The sequence below is a fragment of the Amblyomma mixtum genome, chromosome 1 (genome assembly GCF_055824585.1).
Source record: "Amblyomma mixtum isolate Tamu chromosome 1, ASM5582458v1, whole genome shotgun sequence".
Taxonomy (NCBI): Eukaryota; Metazoa; Arthropoda; class Arachnida; order Ixodida; family Ixodidae; genus Amblyomma; species Amblyomma mixtum.
The window spans coordinates 150,678,206-150,698,221 of record NC_143012.1 but is presented as its reverse complement, the minus strand read 5'-3'; the positions used below and the strand labels follow the sequence as shown (position 1 = coordinate 150,698,221).

The 20,016-nt window shown below is 45.5% G+C and overlaps 1 protein-coding gene across 1 annotated transcript; it reads right to left on the bottom strand.

Annotated features, from left to right (window-relative positions):
- Nucleotides 1–10,581: 10,581 nt before the first annotated feature.
- On the bottom strand, nt 10,582–11,789 carry LOC149367966 (uncharacterized). Its single transcript, XM_089568530.1, has 2 exons — nt 11,775–11,789; nt 10,582–10,830 (listed from the first exon to the last, which is right to left on the bottom strand). The coding sequence occupies exon 2, from the start codon at nt 10,811–10,813 to the stop codon at nt 10,598–10,600; it is 216 nt and encodes a 71-aa protein (XP_089424656.1). The 5' UTR covers nt 10,814–10,830; nt 11,775–11,789; the 3' UTR covers nt 10,582–10,597.
- Nucleotides 11,790–20,016: the final 8,227 nt, after the last annotated feature.

The window sequence follows — 20,016 nt, the reverse complement described above, 5'->3', positions numbered from 1 at the left end:
TGTGCATTTTTGCGTTATGCTGTTGTACGAAGGTCAGGAAACGGATACTAGACCTGTGTAATATGCACTCATTGAAGACTACCAGATCACTGCAACGATTTCTTAAAACGGAATCGCATATACGTCCACAAAGTAAGCTATCCATCGCTCTCAGGTTGCGGATGAGTTGGCCCCATATACTAATCATATACAAGAATTGTTAGGTCAGCACCGCTGTTAGTAACTTCAACCCGTTCTGAGCAAATAACACAATAACTTCGAATAAACAAATGCGACAAATGGCAATAGTCGCAAGATTTAAAGGCACTTTTACGTTAGTCGATCGATGCAGTTGTGTTTTTAAGCTCCCAGGTAAGAAACACCGTTGCTGTGGCGAAAGCGCTTGGCTAAAAATTGTTCTTGCTCGCAAAACCAAATTCGATGTGGCAGGACGACGTAACGTTCTCCTGATGCGATATTACTCCCGCCGCCTACGACCCCCCTCCCCCCCGTCATCTCGACCCCGAGGGAAAGAAAGATATCTAAAAAAAATGCAAACAAGGAGACGAATCTCGAGCATATCTTGTAGCAAATGTTACATCCAAACTACAAGAGAAGTCGCGCTTTCTGGTGTCTTCTCTTTGTGTCGTGCTGTCACGCTTAAAATATTTAGTTATATGTAAAATACTACTAGCCTGAAGATAACACTCTAAGGATAAGTTGGGGATATGAAATTTCCTACTATGTAATGCAGGCGTAAAACTGATCAAGAGACAACAAGCGTACTTCCAGCAATCGAGATAAATACCCGACCAAAGGTCCTCATGAATATCAGAGCAATAGTTGCACGATTCTGCGCTTTTTGAGGAGTGCAACTCATGGTCTTTTACAAATGACTCAGTAGTTGGTCATAACACACTGCTGGTTGGTAGCCGGTTCCCTTCACGAATGTTCTTCAGAAAGAACTTCGTGAACGTGTCAATGTGGAAGAACTGATCTTTTAATTGTTTATTATAAGGCGATCAGGGCCCAGAATTCCAGGTTCTGTCTTAAGCTAAGCCGTCATAACCGGCCACACCGGCTGCACCTGATTAGCCCAAACGCCGGAAGCGTATGTGGCGGCTCGCATACAGAGAAAACTGTGGAAGAAACCGAACCCCCATGTAACACAAACAGCGTACGCTGTATAGCAAATGCAAAAGACTTCAGCGAGATAACACCCAGCATGGCGGCGCGATCTGAACCGGCGCACCTTGCATCGGAATGAACCCGTCGGCGTTACTGCATTTTTCGGCATGTCAACAGCCTACAAATTTTACACGGAGCTTTCGCTTCGTGTTCTCTTGCCTATAACAAACTGGATGGGGAATAAAATTGGTTCGGTTTTTTGTTTTGTTTAATGATTCGGTCGCGCTTATGCCTACGAGCACTTGTTTGTTACAAAATTGTTCGTAGAAAAACGGGAAGTTTCGCAAGTTTGTTTATGTTATCCACTTTAAACAGCGCCAGAGAAGAAGACAAGAAAAAGCAAGATCAAGCAGCGCTCGTGTTGTTGCGCTTGCTCTGTCTTCGACTTTATCGGGCTGTTTACAACGTATAAGAGAAATTCTTCACTTCCCTCAAATCAGATAGCATCACCATCGCAGGAGTCATAGTCGCGCACGCGTTTGCGTACGTTGAATGATGGAACATACAGCATAACGGAATGCTTGCGTTTACTGCGCGAAAATGTGCATTCGCGATTCTAGAACGCTCTATTAGCTGTTGAAGGGTCCTGGATCATGATGGTGTGAATGTCTGGCAGCGTGCCATTCACACGCCGCTCTGCTGTGGCACTGCACTGAGGTTGCGAATTAGCTGGTAAGTCATATTTTAGGACTCAATCGGCATGCGTACGCTTCACGCCAAAGCGAACCTCAAAAATTCGTCTTCCAAGTCTACCAACGCGTATACATCAAGAGAAACATAGCAGGAAGTTTCTTTTAGATCACCCCTTCTATTAATTCCCTGCAGAAAATTTAATTACCCCAAAAGCGGCTCATGGCGCGTGGTACATGCAGTCCCAGCATAAAATCAACCAAAAACGCATTTTATTGTTTGTACAAGGGCCCGATCACAACAGCAACTTGCGTTTAACGATGTTGCAGACGGCAAATCGTCACGGCGCCTGGACGGTTTATTATGGCAGCAAGTGAGTGCTCGCCACGAATTTTCCTCGTAACTCTTTTTTTTTTCCTCGAAAGGCATGTAAAACGCCTTGTTGTGCGAAGGAGCTAGCCGCGTTTTATTTACCATCGGCGATCAAAGGCTGCAGCCATAGAGTTTCCTATTATTATACTCTATGCTTGCAGCTCCCGCCACCTGCCAGTGCAAAGGCATGCATAGTTGCCTACATTATTTTATTAAGCATGAAATGCTTTTAGCCCCCGTTGTCGGCAGTGTGGTGACGTCACGCCGAGACCGAGAGCCATCATCCGGGCACTGAAATCCACTCATCCGGGCACTGAAATCCACTCATCCGGGCACTGAAATCCACTCATCCGGGCACTGAAATCCACTCATCCGGGCACTGAAATCCACTCATCCGGGCACCGAAATCCAGTCATCCGGGCACTGAAATCCAGTCATCCGGGCACTGAATTCCAGTCATCCGGGCACTGAATTCCAGTCATCCGGGCTCTGAAACGAGAACATCCGGGCACCGTACGAGACTTAACGAGATTTAACGAGACTCTCTAAGCCCTCCTACGCGACCGGCATGCAAGCAACGGTTGGTCTCCAAACGAGTCACAAAAAATAACTGCTGCCAGTGCCTTCTCAATGTTTATCAAGATATCAGTCGCGCTGTGCGTTTGATAATGCACGGAATTATAATTTCCGATTTCTAATAACGCGTGCAAAAAGCACATAAATGCCACGTACACTTCGTTGTCGTACGTGATCTCTTAGGGGCTTCGCGCATCGAAGCAAAGCTGCGCAGGTGCACAGGGGCCCGGGGGAGAAGCGCTGCGTTCAAAGGGCAAGGCATCGCGCCGAACGGGTGGTGGCGTTCCTCCCTTGCTTTACGGTGCGGTTCGGGTGTCCACCGAGATGACATTAGGCCCGTAAACATTTCATGCTTACTCTACTCTCGGTTACGGGAGAGGCAGAGATTTTTTTTTAAGTAGACTTCCAGCCTTTACAGTGCATGAAAGAGTATCTAAAATACTATTTTTACTTACTAGAGCCCGATCGGTTAAAGGCGCACCTCTTGATTACCTCTTTACTCTGGCAAGGGATGCGCAACTAAAAATGTGCCTGTATTTTCCTGCTGCCGCGTTTCATTTCTCGGCAAAGAGCAATAACGCCACTGGACGTTTCGCAGTGGCAAACGGAACGCAGTGGCACCCAACCGTCTCTCACAGTCCCAGCTCAACTCGCATCCACTGCCGACGTTCCGAAATATCAGGTGAGGCCGAAAATGACAGTCTCGATTATGACACAGACTAGGAATACGGAGCCGGGTTGTTCGTCTTCACACTGGCACTATGTACACGCGTTGGCGCATACCAAGTTTATTGTGGAACATCAAGTTTATGTTTTTCAATCGGTCACGTTTTCTCCGCTTTTGTAATCAGTCTGAACCTATCTTTTTTATTAGCACTCCCGAAATCTGACAGTTTTTTGTTTGTAAAGATTTGAAACTTGTTCATGTTCCCTCTAGTATACGGTTCCCAAAAAATGTCTGGCAGTTTAGCATTGCCAAGCAAGAAATATTGTGAGAAAGCAACATATTTTGCAAGTGAATACCACCGCCATGTACCTGAAAGCGCGATTTAGGTTCCCGCTGACCCGGAGAGCCAGCGATGCACTTCATCACCCTTTTTATCGTCAACGTTAACTTACCCACTGTACGCCGGCAGGCTATTATCCGGGGGTCTTTTTTTCTGCCGCAGTGTTGTCAGCGCCAACACGCGTTTCAATCGTGGCGTGTTTCTACCACAGCGTCCTCCAAGCCAACGTATGCAGCGCACATCTGTCACTGCCGCCACATAGCTCCAAGCGCGAATACTAGTTTGATAGTTGTATGTGCTGATGAAGAAGACAATGTTCAATGCACAGCGCGAGCGTGTGTTGCAGTTTAATCCCCTGCCGTGGGTATGTGCCATTCAGCCCGAGGTCATCATCATCATCATCAACACGAGGCGGTTTGGCTGCGGCGATAGCATATAGTGCTCTCGTGCAGTGGCCAGCGAAGCAGATCTGTTCGCATTGCCGTGGGCTCGAATCCCAGTCGCGAATACTTGATTTCATTTCATACATTTCAGCTGGCAAAAACTCAAATCCACAAATATTGCAAACGCACAAATTCCGCAAGATCTTGCTCTGGGTTTACCCTTAGGGTAGAAACTAGGGCGAGTCGGTGACTGTGATTCATGCTATGTGAGGTAGCGCGAAACGGGACAAGGGACAGAGAAAGAGGCACACGACACAGGGGCTAACTTCCGACTGACAGAAACCTAGGCGACCAAAACGAACGAGAACCCTGAGGCAAACAGGCGCATGCGCCCGGAAAAAATAATGAAATTCAGGTGAAACAGGAAGAACGGACAAACGACTCAGCGTATATTTAAGAAGGCCAGCTCTCTTTCGGACAGGAAGATACACGGCTTGCTGACACATTTATCATCCAAGGCAGCGATACGCGCTGCTTCAATAATTTCACGAGTTAACTGATCCCGATGACTGGCCACGAGCAAGCACTCATCCAAAAATGGCACACAACCACACTCCTTACTGTGCAGAGGCCAGATTACTGCGTGTAAAAGTTCTCAAGTTGTTTGGGTGTTCATGAAACCTAGCATTCAAGCAACGACCAGATTGACCAACATAGCGCTTGCCACAGGAGAGTGGGATGTCATAAACAATTCCTGCAGTACATTTTACGAACATTTTTTTTTATTTATGGTGCACTGCAACTTTTGGGGACGTTTATCGGCGGGCAAAGTTTTTTTTGGAGATCTCGCTTAGTTTTTCAGGGGCTGAAAAAACGCCGCGAACAATCGCTTTCGTCTCAATTCTCTTGAGATTGTGGGACAGGCAATGAATGTAGGGAATGACGGCAATTTTGCCTTCCTTCCTTTCTGAAGGCGCAGACGGTAATTGCGCTTCTTCTTCAGTATGCCTCTAGCGACAGAAACACAGATACCACCTGGGTAGCTGGCCTTCTTAAATAATCGCTGAGTAGTTGGTCCGTTCATCCTGTTTCACCTGATTTACATTATTTTTTCCGGCCACATGCGCCTGTTTGCCTCACGGTTCACGTTCGTCTTGGTCGTCTAGGTTTTTATCAGTCGGAAGTTAGCGCCTGTGGTGTGTGCGTCTGTCTCTGTCCCTTGTCCCATTTTGCGCTACCTCACCTACCATGAATTACCCTTAGGAATAGCGTTTTCGCGCTAATAATTCGACATATTCTATTAGAAGCCGAGCTAAAGTTTTGTATGCTAATAATATGACCTTGTGTATACATTGTCTCAGAGTTCTTCTCAAGCGACCAAGTTTCCGCATGGCCCTATTCACAACTTCCTATATGTGCTCATTTCATCTTAGGTGCTGTTTGTGTTTATGCTTATGGGAATTTAACGTCAAAGTACGACTCAGGCTGTTAGGGACGCCGTAGTGAGGGGCTCCGGAAATTTGGATCACCTGGGGTTCTTTAAATGCACTTACATTGCACACTAGAAGGGGCTCTAGAATTTCACCTCCATCGAAGTTCGACCGCCGCTGCCGGGTTCGAACCCACGTATTTCGGGTCAACACCGAGCGCCATAGCCACTGAGGCACCACGGAAGCTTACCTTGGTTGCGATGTTGTAAATATGGCTAGATACTGGTAGCTGTTTACCATTGCGAGAACATTGTCGCCTATAGATTAAAGAAACGAACCAGCTACCGCTCCCGTGTTGCAGTAATAGCAATTGATTTTTTGGTTTTTATTTTCACTTCCTAATCTGAGCACCCTGTTACAATATTTGCTAGAGCGTTAATAAGTACAGCCTAGTCTCTAGAATTATTAATTTCGGGCTAGATTGCGCAGTCGTGTGCACAAACCTTAATTTTGACTGGTGGTTGCGAACTATAAAATTAGTAAATTTTGAACGGAACAAAGTCGGCCGAGACATTTATTACTGCTATGTGTGAGAAGGCGTAAGCCCACCTGCTCACATCCCGAACGCAGGCGCGGCGCGCTGTCGCGTGATGTAACCTCATGCCGCGCTGCGGGCACATCTACTCCCGCATGGCTCTGTGTAGCCGTCGCCGCGACGCCACCGCATCCCTTCTGACCTGCGTGCTCATCAACCTTAAGGGAATGAAGCGGTAGCTAATACGCTAATGCCTGCACATGCAGAACTTGTTCTTAACGTTCATAGATCCCTTGTAGTTCTTATACCACTGCTGGCGCAGTGGTGCAGCGGCTAAGTGAAGCGCCACTGCCCTGGGATGACAGGCGCTTACACCAGTGCAATTTGTGCGATGCAGGTTGCTCTTCCCAAGCAACCTCCCGTGTCCAATCGTTAGTTTATCCGCAACCTTCCAAGCTCAATGCGGAAGACTTCTTTTATGGCTACCAGTTGTAACGGACACGTGTCGTGTTTGTATCAGTGCCGCACATCAGTGATTGTATCGCGCCGATGCGCAACAGTAATGCGCAGTAGGTACAGCGCTCTCGCTCGTGCCTATAAAAGCTGTGCCTTCAATAAACAGTGGTTCATTCTTGCACCGATCATGCTGCAGTAAGCGTCGTCCCTCGGGCTGGTTACATGGTGTCAGAAATGGCCCTTTGAGGCCTATGGAAATCGACCCTGCGTCCGGCGTCCTATGGACCTGCTGAAGACACCAGAGCCATTGCGGCTGACTGGTAACGTAACAGAAAACTGGAAGCGTTTTAAGGAGAAATTCGAGTTATTTCTGCAGGCGACAGAGACTAAGGACCAGCCCAAATCGGAAGCATCCAGGGCGGCACTCCTGTTGAACATTGCTGGCGACGACGCTTTGGACGTCTTCAAAAACTTGCAGTTTGGCGACAATGAAGACAAGACGAACTACAGCACCTTGGTGAGCAAGTTTGATGCTTATTGTGCCGAAATTAGCAATGAAGTACATGAAAGATACGTATTCCGTTCAAGAAAGCAAGCGGAGGGAGAACCTTTTGAAAAATTTGTTCGTGACTTGAAAAGCAAGAGGCTACGCTATCACGAACATTTTAATCAAGTGCCCTAACTGTGAATGTTATATTGAAGGGTATCATTTTGTTCTTTCCCGAGGCAGGATGTAACGGACACGTGCCGTGTTTGTATCAGTGCCGCACATCGGTGATTGTATCGCGCCGATGCGCAACAGTATTGCGCAGTAGGTACAGCGCTCTCGCTCGTGCCTATAAAAGCTGTGCCTTCAATAAACAGTGGTTCATTCTTGCACCGACCATGCTGCTGTAAGCGTCGTCCCTCGTGAGCCTCAACACTGCGCCTCAACACAGTGAGCCTCAACACTGCGCTGTAATGGCAAACGCTGCCACCGTTGAACTTTGTGCCGTCGTGATCGCTCTTCAGAGTCACCGCGCGCGACCAATCATAAATTTAACCGCCACCTGCCGGTTGCATGTGGACGCCATTTTTATCGGTATTTTTTATCGGCCATTTTTTCGAGTGTCTATGGACACACGGTCGAATTTTCGCCTAAGGGGGCAAGTAAGGCGTGCGCCTTAAAAGGCCCGTGACAAGATCCTTGCGGAGGGGCCGACTTAGTATGTGCAGGATCCGAGCACGCGTCATCAGTGTTAAAATAATCGCATCAACTACACATATATTAATCCATGCAAAAAGTACTTTTTTTAACAGCTTTGAAAGTTTTGAAAGAAACTTAGGGTGTGAGACGCGATAAAATGCTTTTCCAAAATTCAGAAATATGATATCTATTTCGCTTCAAACGACAACCGCTACTTAGAAGTCGTGAAGTAGCTCAACGAGTGCCGTTACAGTTGAATGTCCTGTTCCATAGCCATGTTGCCTGTTGCCGATCATGTTGTTATGTTGAATAAACTTCGTGATGTTACTGAAGATATATTAGGATATGGGTACAATTTTGCTGATATTAAAATAAAATGGCAGGAGCAAAAAACGTTGCGAAAATTTGAGGGGACACTTAAGGGACGCCTTAATTAAGAGTATGACGCGATAGCGTAATGGGTAAACTTCCAATATATGGAGAATAGATCACCCTCCACTTCACACTCAGAGATCTTTGCGAGCCGTCTTCTGGCGCAATGGTGCAGAGGTTAAGCGATCAGCCACTGCCCAGCAAGGGCAGCTGCTTCCACGAGGAGGCTTTGCGCGACCGTGGGTGCTCTTCCCGACCGATTAATCATTAATTTAACTGCCACCTTCCACGGTGGGAAATTTTCTCAGAATCCGGTGAGCAGGTTGTAATGACGACACAAGGTCATGTGACCTTGACCCGACAATGAATACCCGACATGGACTCGACAATGAATACCAATGTGGCAGCATTTTTGAACCCTTCCTTATTAGTCATGCTCTTTTAGTCTTCAGTAGGCCTATTATCTTCTTGAATTTTTGCCCTGTTGCTTTTTGTCCTTTACGCTGTTTGTTATACCTTTTATCGTTTTTAGCTTTCAAGACCATGTTTTTATCATCGTTGGTTTATCGCGATTTCGTTATCGGCCGTTCTTCTTCACATTCCTTTCTTTCCATGATATGATATAGTAAAGAGTGGGGTAAGTTTTTGCCAACTTCTTGCCACAATTTTTAGTCCTTGAGTCATTCTCCTAACAAAAAAAATGGTCTTGCTCTGCTTTTGCGTCATTGACGGAGAAAAAAAACTGCATAAACACCTTGCAATACTTTTTCCGAAAAAAATTTGAAAGTTGAGCGCCTGCGTCCGTGCCGTCATTCTTCTGTCTTGTCGGTTTTCCTTCTTTCGTTAGTTCTTCTCAAAGCATGGCTTGCCTACTAACCCACGAACAAGTTTTGCTTGTTAAAGGCGGTCGCGACTTGTGACTGGGATGTTATCGTTTCCCGATTGATGCATAATTTGTGCGTTTTTTTTTTTTAGGAGACAAGTGCATAACGACTTTCCAGGTGCAATGAGCGGGAAGTTCGTCATGGCGCCGTTGAAAGAATTGTGGAAAATATAGTTTTTTATAATGTACGTAAGGCGCTGCTCTCATAGACTGGTCTCTGCATATTGTAACGGGACCTTGATGGCTTCTTGAACAGACGAGCAAAATATCGGGGTACCGAAAAGAACTTTCTATATGCTAACTTGCATCCGCATTGAATTGCACAAGCGTGCAAGGCGGACGTAGAAGAACAGAGATTCAGGGGTGTCAGCAGAGTTTATTTTTCCAACTGCTCTTCTCGTCTCTTCCCATTTCGCGTATTTTTTACGCACAAGTTTACAGAAGTACAGTTCTCCTCTCTTGGACAAACACATTTCATTTAGTATTGAATTAAGCCCGTGGTGCTGTAGAGCGGTACGTGGCGGTTTATTAATGCTAATATTTGAGGCCACGCCCTATTAAAGTGCCAAATGCGTCCTGACCTGTTCACAGTGCAACTCTTTTCCATCCAAAGGAAGCCTGCATAGCAAGTGCTATTGCTCATTCACATGATTTGTTTGGAATAAAGGCCCACCCAGCTTTGAGCATCTTCGTATTTGCTCTCAGGAAAGCTCATATGTTCCACAATAAAGCACCACTAGGGTTACTGCAATGACCTGTCTATGTCAGCGTCCCTCCTATCTACAAAGAATTCAATCTAGCGACGATGGCCCTGTTAGCGCTACCTACCGTTCTCGCTGCAGGCTATTGACCTGTCAACGCGCACGTATTCATGGATGGTAATCAGTTGTTAGGCCACAGAAGTTTGTTGGGAACTACTTACGAATGGTGGTCAGCGTCTAAAACGATTTCTTTTTGTCTCCTCTGAATCTCTGTAGCCGCGCCGTGACAAAGATCGCACCCCAAGTCAATTTTATCTCTAAATGTGATCGCTTTTTAGCAATGTCATTTTGCACAGAGGAAATCGATTTGACCGTAAGGCAAGGATTAACTTCCCACAAAAGTGTGTATAGAAGGAAGACCACTCCTGGCAGCATCGCACATGCAGTTTATACTTAAAGGCTTAGGCAGATTGCCCCTCATAGAAGTAACCAAAACTTTCGCCACAACCTAAACAAAGAATGATTTCCCAGTACTGACGTAGCCTCCTGTATGCAGCGACCTGCTCCAACATTTTTTAAGAGAAGTGTTCATTACGTTTTCTTTGAATGAAAGCGTTGCCACAATTTTTTTTTATTTCAATGTTCTATAAGAGTGGGGTCAATGTTTTCTTATGTATAGCTCCACCATCACGTCAAGCTTACCACTGTCGAAAGTTTGACGTCGAATTTGAATAAAGGTTCGTTCGAAACTTCGACACGACTAACGCATAAGTAACACAGGCTCTAGTCCTACGAAATGTCAAATATGTAGGTTCAAGAACAGAGTTAATTTATTTCAGTGGAAGTTCACAAGAGTGCAACGTTGAGATTCCTTTGCTAAAGTGCTTCTCGTCCCAGCTTCAACCGTAGAAACCGCGGCCGTATCCACCGTAGCCTCCGAATCCGCGGCCAAAGCCTCCTCCATAGCCGCGGCCGAAGCCTCCTCCGTAACCGCGGCCGAAGCCTCCTCCGTATCCGCGTCCGAAGCCTCCACCGTAGCCGAATTGGGCGGCGGCCAGACTGCATAGCGCGGCGAGCACCACGAGGGCGACCAGGAGGGACTTGCTGCTCATCATGGCTGCTTGGATTGGATCTGCGGGTGGGACGCAGAAAGGTAATGAGTGCACGGCATCGACAGGCACTAGTGCGCACGCGACATCGGTCTGAATTTTACTTAGTAGAGCAAGATAGGACGGACAGGGAAGCACACAGCACAAGCGTTAACTCCGCAATAAGAGTTATTCGATCCTCCTCACAAACAAAACAGCCTGGACTCCTCTCCTATTTAAAACACGTGTTACACAATAGTTGAGCAGTATAATATGTACACTTGATCAAAATATAACAAGCACGCGAGTCATGACCCACCTTTTCATGATATGCAGCTGACGTATAGTAAGATATAATGAAGTGCGCACGAGATCACTAAGAGAAGGAGAGCACACTTAAAAAAGAACTTTAAAATTATTCCTGCAGTCACAAGCTGATTTCATTAAATAAACGTGAGTTATATAATACATGAATGAAAGGGAACTCTACAAGTGAATGCAGCTGCATTAAATAAGCACTCGCGGTGTGGGCTTTTCTCTCGGTCATGTTTCGTGGCCGTAAACTGATTTCAGAACATCATGCCAACTAGCTTAACATTGCAGACTTATACCCCGCATTTCTTTACTGTCCTGTTCAGACAGACGAGTCCAGTTCTCTGTGAACGAAGACTTGTCTATGAATTAATTACGGCAAGTAAGTGTGCACTTAATATAGTCTAGATTAGCTGTGCTCATCGTTCATGTCTCTTGGGTGATTGAATCCAAAGTGCAGAGGCACCAATAAAAGCGCTAAAAACTGTGAAAGATATTAAATTGCAATATAAAATGGATGTATCAACAACCACGTCCGCAAAAAGGCGTTATTTTTTTAACGAGGAATTTGGGTAAAGTACGTCAGAAGAAGCATCAAGAAATGGTCCTGATTCATGAACTCAGCGGCACGAAAGAGCGAAGGAATAGTAACGCGCCGTTTGCGGCCGCTGCTCACCTGTGGCTCTGTGAAGCTGCTGGAGGCAAAGGAGATATGTGCTCTAGAGGAAGAAGTGGTGGCGTTTATATAGCGCCCTGCGTGCACACGTGTCGGAGCGTCCTTCGATGCTGCCGCGGTCATCGGAGCACAGCATTGCACCGGGAAAGCCTCTTACGCGTATAGCGCCGAGTCAAGGACTATCGCCGTAGACGATACTGGCGACGTAGTCACCCCAAGAGGGGAGTTCCCAGATGAAGAGTGGTGTTACCGAGAGCGTCCGTTCCTTGACCTTCATACAGTGCTTCCACGGGTGAACGCCGGTGGTTCAACGCCGCGCAAACCGTTAAAGGGTTCATGCTGCGAGTAAGTATCTTGCAGTAACAGCCGAAGCACCGAACAGGTGATGCCAAAACTTTGTCATCTTAGTAATGTTGTACGGCCGGGGTGGTAGAACCTGGCTTGGGGGAGGGGATCTCGGTCGAGGCCGTGTTACGTCACCCTTTCTACGACGGTCAGAAACCCCGTCAGAGTTCTATGGTATGTAAGTGCGCTTAGAGGCCGAGGTCCGCACTATCGGTAGAAATTTGAGTTCTCGGTCTCTACGGAGGCCTGGAGAGGGATCAGAAATACAGAAAATTTCCGCTGTCCTCGTTCACTTCTAATTCCCGTTACTCCACCCATATTCCCAACATCCCTTTGCCATATACCATCCTAACCTGCTACTTCCCAGGGGAGATCAGGGGAGTCTTCCTTGGCTCGCTCTTTCGGCTGTGGATCGCATTGGTAGCCACTCCCATATTCCACTTTCCACTTCTTTCCACTTTCCAATGGCAAAATCCCTATTGCCTAAGGGCCTCACCCTTTACATTTGAATTGGGATTACACCTGCGGTACTTTAGTGGCTCGGACGAGGCGTGTTTTTCTTACTCATTTTTAACACCTTAATCTATATTATGTGATTTACCTTGTGGCCAGCGCATAGCGGCATGCCCAGCACTTCTCGCCACGAGCGTGGGCTCTCGGACGGGAGTGGACAGGATTTTTCCTCAGTTTTTGAAAGAAAACCAGCTAAATCAAAGTTGGAAATATAGTCCAGTTTGATGGTAATTGCTAACCGTGCTCGAAGCCTGCGAAGACTGTCAGCATTACATAAACGAATGTGCTTTTTAGCGTTATGCTATAGCATGTAGGCCATAAATCAAATACGACACCACTGTCGTATCTGCGTATGTGCAGTTTTTCAGATGAATGTCTTTATGTCACGAAAGAAGTCGCATATACGACTATAAAGTAAGCAACGTAAATGTCGAGAAAAGCGTATAAGTGGTAAATCGCGTTGAGATTGCGGATAGGCTGCCCTGTAATAACTACATTCAAGTACCATGCCCATAAGGGCTTATCTATTAGCTTGAACACCTTTTGAGTAGACAACACACGAAGCTCCTATTAAAAAAACTTTTGCAAAACGGCATTAGATGTAGGATTCGAAGAGAGTTGTTTGTTAATAATCCTTTTCAGAAACAGAGTTACTGTAGCGAAAACACTCGGCTAAATACTGTGATTGTTGCAAAACCAAGCTTGATGTGGGTGTACGACGTATCGTACTCGTGATACATTACTAACGCCCCCCTCTCCCCGGCCTAGCAATGGAGCAGATTACGTAGGCGGCAAATACATACAAGGAAGGAGGTTGGCTAGGACTGGCTAGGAAAAGGCCAGTTGTTTGGCCGTAGAACCTCTTGCTGAATTTTCTGTAGCCTCCTAGCAGGCGGTCGTAACTGAAAAGACACGGCCGTAGCCTCCCTATCCTCGAAAATTCTTCTGCAGGAAAAGGCTTAAAAAACACAGTACAAGTTCTAAGACTGGGCGAAAGTCTTTAAACATCTATCGAACACATTCATTAAAAACTGAGTTAATTGCTTTAATGTTCCACTTCTATGAGGATAAAAATGGCCTTTAAAATGCTGCTAATAATAGCATAACTGTTTCCAGCAGTAGATTTGGCTAAGATATCATTGAATACAGAATTGTACTGAGTGTGGTATGCTCTACTTGCGGGCACTTGCGGGTCGCTGTAAAACGGTCTCACAGAATAAGTTTTCGCCCCTGAGATGCATACTAATCAGGAAGGGCTAAGATTGAGAAATAATATGACAGTTGCAGTGACAAGATAAACAGAACCGTGGATATGTGCGAAATATAGAAGTTGATTAAAATGCGGAAAAAGAAAAACGGGAAAGTTCTATTGATATTAAACTTCGAGCAAAAAATAACTGTCAGAATGTATCACGCGGTGACGTCTCAATCAGCCGGGCAGCTATCGAAGTCGACTGTGCTTGTAATGACTGTGACGATTCCTGCTAATTCCGGCAAGCTGAGAAGAGTACAATAGTTACATGAACACTAGTGAGGTCTCAGTTCAAATCTTGTGTCCTTGATTTTTTTCCTTGCTGGTGCACAGTTGATAAATAAGGTGTGGCACAACAGAAGACAAGGACAAAGACTGGAGGGACTGGAAAGACTGCGTTGCGGAACGCGACGCTGAAATTTTTTTCATAAATACTTACTGATAGTGATTGTTGTTTGAATGACACCTATAGACGCTTTTATTTCTGACCAAATTTTATTTAAGAGGAGATGTGCGTTAAAACGCGGTGATTTGTGCCCAATGATAGCATTTTTGGTTATTGCATGCTGTTTTTTTTTTATGCCAGCCCTTCCACTTTAATGTCCAACAATACCACCGATGAATAATGAAGCGAAATGCAAAATATGTGCACGGCGTGCGATTCAAAACACGTCAAGTGACCGGGGAATGAGTGGAATTGAGCTACAATCAAGACGCTAATGTGTTTAAAATGAGACGTTCACAATAACTACTGCCATGCAGGCAGGTGGAGAAATTCTTTGTGCTCCACACGCACCTTCTGGCAATTGCGTAGGTCGAAGATTATACTAAAAACCACGACTTTCGTGTCCCCAGAAGCTGCATCTCGAATGCACATTTGAATAACTTCGAATTCCTTTTATTGGTCTGTATTTTGAATGCAAGCTCTTATTCTGCACCAGTTACTTGCATTTCACTTGACGCAATAGGAATCGTAGTGAGCAAAATGGGACATTTGTGCGCTATCCTATGTTAATACTCGTCATAAACAGGTGCACAAAAACTCGCTGTCTCTACAATATGTGACTAGCAGAAACCTAGAAGCAATACTAGAAAATATGAACAGTTTATTCAAACAAAACTTCAAAGATGTCTCCACTATGATTTTTATAGGCACCTGGCGCAAATATTCACAAAAATGTGTTTTTCTTTAACATGTTCCTTTAGAGTCTCCTGCCATATGATTCGAACTGGTGATATCTACGTCGAAGATGACTCGGTGATCCCTGCTTCGAACTTGCCTTGCATGTAAAATATCCTACTAGATCCGCGGTAATTAAGCTGTGTTGTGTAACAGCTGTTTACTAGGAAAAGAGGCTGGCAGGGGCAATGCATGTATTACGTTGCTTGGTGGTTGTATGTAGTGCAAGCTCCGTTTTCTGTGAAAGTAGCTTCTGTTTCGTTAGAATGCTGTAATATAACCAAATACAGCAACTTAAATTTCCCCTCGATGCTTCTTTTCGGGTGCCTGTGGTCAAATACGGCAGCCATATGAGCCTTCTACATGTATTATTCGGCCCAGCAACAACAGCGAGATAGATAGGTTTAAAAAATTTACGCTGTTCTTGAACGTCAAAAAACATTAGGGGGCTTCGCTTTATCGACATTCCTCGTAGTACCAGTTCGCTGCTCCAACTACCGTATTCGTCAATTGTCCTTTCATTTATTTTTTCCACTAATGACGTGAAAGAATACAGTTGTTCTTGCGTGGACCAGCTCCTTAATATTCGGTATTGGAATTAGCCATATGTGCTTGAGTCCAGCGGAGGCCCATTATATTAACTCGACAGCGTCAATGCTCCAGCTCATGGGAGAACCCAGCGTCGTTGTGTCGGGAAACGTACGTCACGCAGGAGGTGACGCGTGTATGTCTGGAATGAAAACGACTGATCATAGGACTTATAATGAGATCAAAGGTAGGCGCATGTCTCAAACCACTGAACTTCCTAGAGCGGCTTATTTCGAGTAATGCAAAATTTCCATACCCTTTATTTAGGATTCGAGCATACAAAGCTCTGGTTGCCATCTTGAGAACTACAGATTATGCCACGTCGGCACGTTGACTAGCATGGGTTACATGGGACGGGCGTGATGTGTGTGTGGTGTTGGTTTAATTTGAGTGCAGTAATTAATGGAGTGAACCAGAGACGTGTTAATTAGTGATATAAAAATAAGTAACATTAAGTGATGAACTGCAGCGTTGAAAGTTAGAAAGACAAGCATGTGGAAACTGTGCTGTGGTAATTGTGATAAATGTGCCAAAGTGAACGATGAACAGTGACTGAATCTGAAATGATAGCACTAAAATGAGCCAGTAATATTCTCGCGTCGAACCTTTAAATGCGGAGCGTGAGTGTCCCCCTACTTTTTATTCTTTCAAGGCAGGCCAAACTACAGAATGTAGTCATCAGCATTCCGGGCTATAATTTTTCCCATCCAAAGAAAGCGTGCATTGAAACTGGTGCTCCTTATTCGCATGGTTCGTTTGGAATCAATGATTACCCAGCTTCGAGCATCATCTTCGAGTATGCTCTTCACAAAGCTCATTTGCTACAAAATATGGTATGCTTCGAATTACTGCAGCAACCTTTCGATGTCAGCATTGCGCTTTTCTTCAAACAACTCATTCCACCTGTAATTACCATGATTGTGCTGCCTCCCGTAATTTGTGTGGGCCCTTGACGTGTGGACACGAACGTCTACACGGCCAATAGTCTGTTGTTTAGCCTTTGAGTTTGACTAGCAGCTACTTTCCCATTATGGTCAGCGCCAACGACGATGCTTTCTGTCCCTTCTTGGGTTTTGGTATGCCTGCGCTTCTGATCATCATAACCCTGCACAATGTAATGGCTGAAAGGTATTGCTGGTTTTCTTATTCCAAAAAAGAACTTCCGTATATTTAATAGTATAGGGAACGTTGGCACCTCGCTTTGAGAACCCACTGAGGAACTGTTCTAGCAAAATTGTTTCGTGATGCATTGGAGCGTAAGACGTGAATTCAAAGCATCTTGAAAATTCCGTTTGGCACAGAGGCTAAGAGATACGACCCGAGGCCAAGACGCGCAGCTTCCCGCAAATCCATGCGTATTAGTCTGGCCATTCCTGGAAAGTGATCGCACATGTTGCTCACACTTCAAGGCCCAGGCATATTGCTCCTTAAACTATTAACAAGAATTTAAGCCAATGTATAAAGAAAAATTAACTCCGGATTCTGTCGTAGTGTGTTGTATGCAGCGACCGAAACGCGCGAATGCAATACTGAAACTTCATGCTAGAACCTAAAAGGAAACGTGACTTAAGAGAGAACGGAACTAATATTGCCCCTAGAATATTCACGAACCTGTCCGTCGGCACTCTCGAGCATGCAAACAACGTTGCTGGAGTGGCAATTTAAATCTTTCCGGTTAGAATGTTTGAAATTTGAATGGGTGCTTTTTTACAGTGCGGTGGTTTCCATGTCTTTGCATTATCGGCATCGGTTTTTTTCGCACGGTGTGCAAACCGCCGCTCCCTGTTTATTGACTGTCGAATGAACAACATGTTTTAGCAAGCTTTTTGGTCTTCTGTATGTTACACGGAGGGCCATAGAGAAAATTTTGGGCAGCCGGCCACTCCTTCCTATGATATTTATATTTTTTAGAATTTTCTTAATGTTTGGGAGGTTGTTTTCGAAGTTTAGTATGAGAATACAGCGCTGTGGTGTTGGCTGAGATTTCTCAGAGACGTGATTATGATTAGTTGCTTCCACCTTTTTAATGGCATTGTTGACTATATAGGACGGGTAACGTTTTTGTTTAGAATGTCGCGCATGCCATTAGTATTTTCGTAAAAGTCTTCGGATCGCGAGCAAACTCGTTTGAATCTGATGGCCTGTGAGTACGGGACTAAAGTTTTGCAGTGGCGTGGGTGGAAGCTGTTGAAATGAAGATACTCTTGTTTGTCTGAGGGTTTTTTTAGACGCTAGTGATTAATGTATTTTCTCCAACTCGAGCCAAAACATCCAGAAAGTTTATTATATTGGTTAGGTAGGTGTGTGTGAAAGATATTAGGATGCATTTTTTTGAATGAGGTGATAAACCGGATGAGTTCATCATCAGTTTGTGTCCAAATTATGAATATGTCATCCAGAAAGCGTTTGTAAAAAGCTGGTTTGGTTGGATATGAGGAGAGAAAGTGTGATTGAATTTTGTTCATAAATATGTTGACGTAATATGGCGCCATTTTTGTGCCATTAGCTGTCGACGGGATGCGATACAGCACAAGTCGATTTTTGAAAGAAATGATCTTAGCTTTCCGCTTTCTGAATGCTTACTTCAATTTGCAATACCTTCCAAATGTACCGCATAAGCAGTTGCTAAAATATTTGCTTGACTGTGTCTTCCACCAGCCAATTTACCGATCCTTTGTATAGTGGAGGCTAAGGAGATAATGATATAGAAAAAGCTAGAAAAATAATAGTACCAGCGGGTGTGGAGACGGTTTTCGTACTGGTACATTGCTGGTTGACGCATGGATGAAGGAGAAGGGATTATTTTTTACAGGCTAAGAAGGCTCGTTAGTTCCGTGCTGAATAAAAGTGTACGTTTTGAATGCGTTGTGGTTTCTGATATTATGTAGTGTCTTTGTGTACTGATCTGTACAGGCGCGGCCATAAGTAAACGGAGCATGCGAATGCGTTCGAAGTGATATCACGCTTTCTCCATTGGTGATGAAGAAGCGTTGTTTGTCTACAAGAAAGCACACCAACCTCCGCTACCAGCATGCGCGTACCACTGCTCGAAATTTTGATTAGGTGACGCGTGAAAAATATTCAAAGACATTTGCGTGCTCCGTTTATTTTGTCCGCACCTGTACATGAGTAATTGTGAGTATGCAAATTTTGAAACGGGACCCGATAACAATAGCGCACTACTCTACAAAGCATTTCAATTGACTATCATGAGCTGTGGCAGAGCACCTATGTTATAGAGATGAAAGTAAAGACGAAGCGCTTCCGCTCAGGTACGATTGGTGGCGTTATGACCGTGTTCGTTTTTAGCTCGGGTTTATGGAGCTCTGCGTTCCAAAGCGACTCAGGCTATGAGGGACACCGTACTGGAGGGCATCGATAATTTCGGTGACTTGGGGTTCTTTAATATGCACTAGAACCGCACAGCGTTGTTGATTGGAATTTGCAAATCAGCAGACGAAACCTTTGAAGACATCAACCCATTGTTGTGACTGTACTTCGGACCACGTGGGCCCGATCAAGCAGCTACCGTGAACATTCATCGAGGCCGACAACCCCGCGACGGCGGTGGGATGTGGGATGCTTGGAATGCCCCTCCGAGCCTCAGCGGATTAGTGTAGCAGGAATTTCAAGGGCCATTGTCAGCAGTAACCCCAGCGAAATTCCTTGAGCGGATTAGTGTAGCAGGAATGCCGGAGGTATTGTCCGAGCGACCACAGCGGAGATGACCACTATAGCGGCGAAAGCCGGGGACGCGCCGGAGGTATTGTCCGGCGACTTAAGCCGTGACGGCTCCGCGCTACCTAATGACGAGCCAGCCCAGGACTTACTCACTACTAGCACAGGGGTAAAGAGTACCGATAGTAGTGCAGGCGATAGTGAGTCTTCCGAATCAGGCGCAAGTGATGAGCTGGGGCTAGGTGAGGAATTGAATACCGATCTTGTGTTGCCCCACTCGGATGGCTTTCTCGAGCTCCTTCGTGTGGACAGAGAAACGTTCACCGCTGAGCAAGAGAAAGACCAAAATCTACGCAACTTGAGTCACCAAAGTGACATAGGTGTGTCACGGAAGAACATACCTTTCCAACTCCGTTCTGGCCTGCTGTACCGCCAGTATAAGGATAGGAAAGGTATCGAGCACGACCAACTTACTGCCCGTGTCGCGATCGAGAGCCCGCTCGGGCTGCGTCTGACCAAGGCAGTCGTCTCCCAAAACCTGCCTATGCAGTATCCCTCGATTTTCTCAAATCGCTTGGATATGCTGCCCAAAGAAAAGGGCCTTAGTTTTGAAGATAACGCTGCGCAGGTCCTCACCAGTTCGAAGGCTCCAGAATTCGCAGCACCAGCAGAGCACGCGGGTGAAG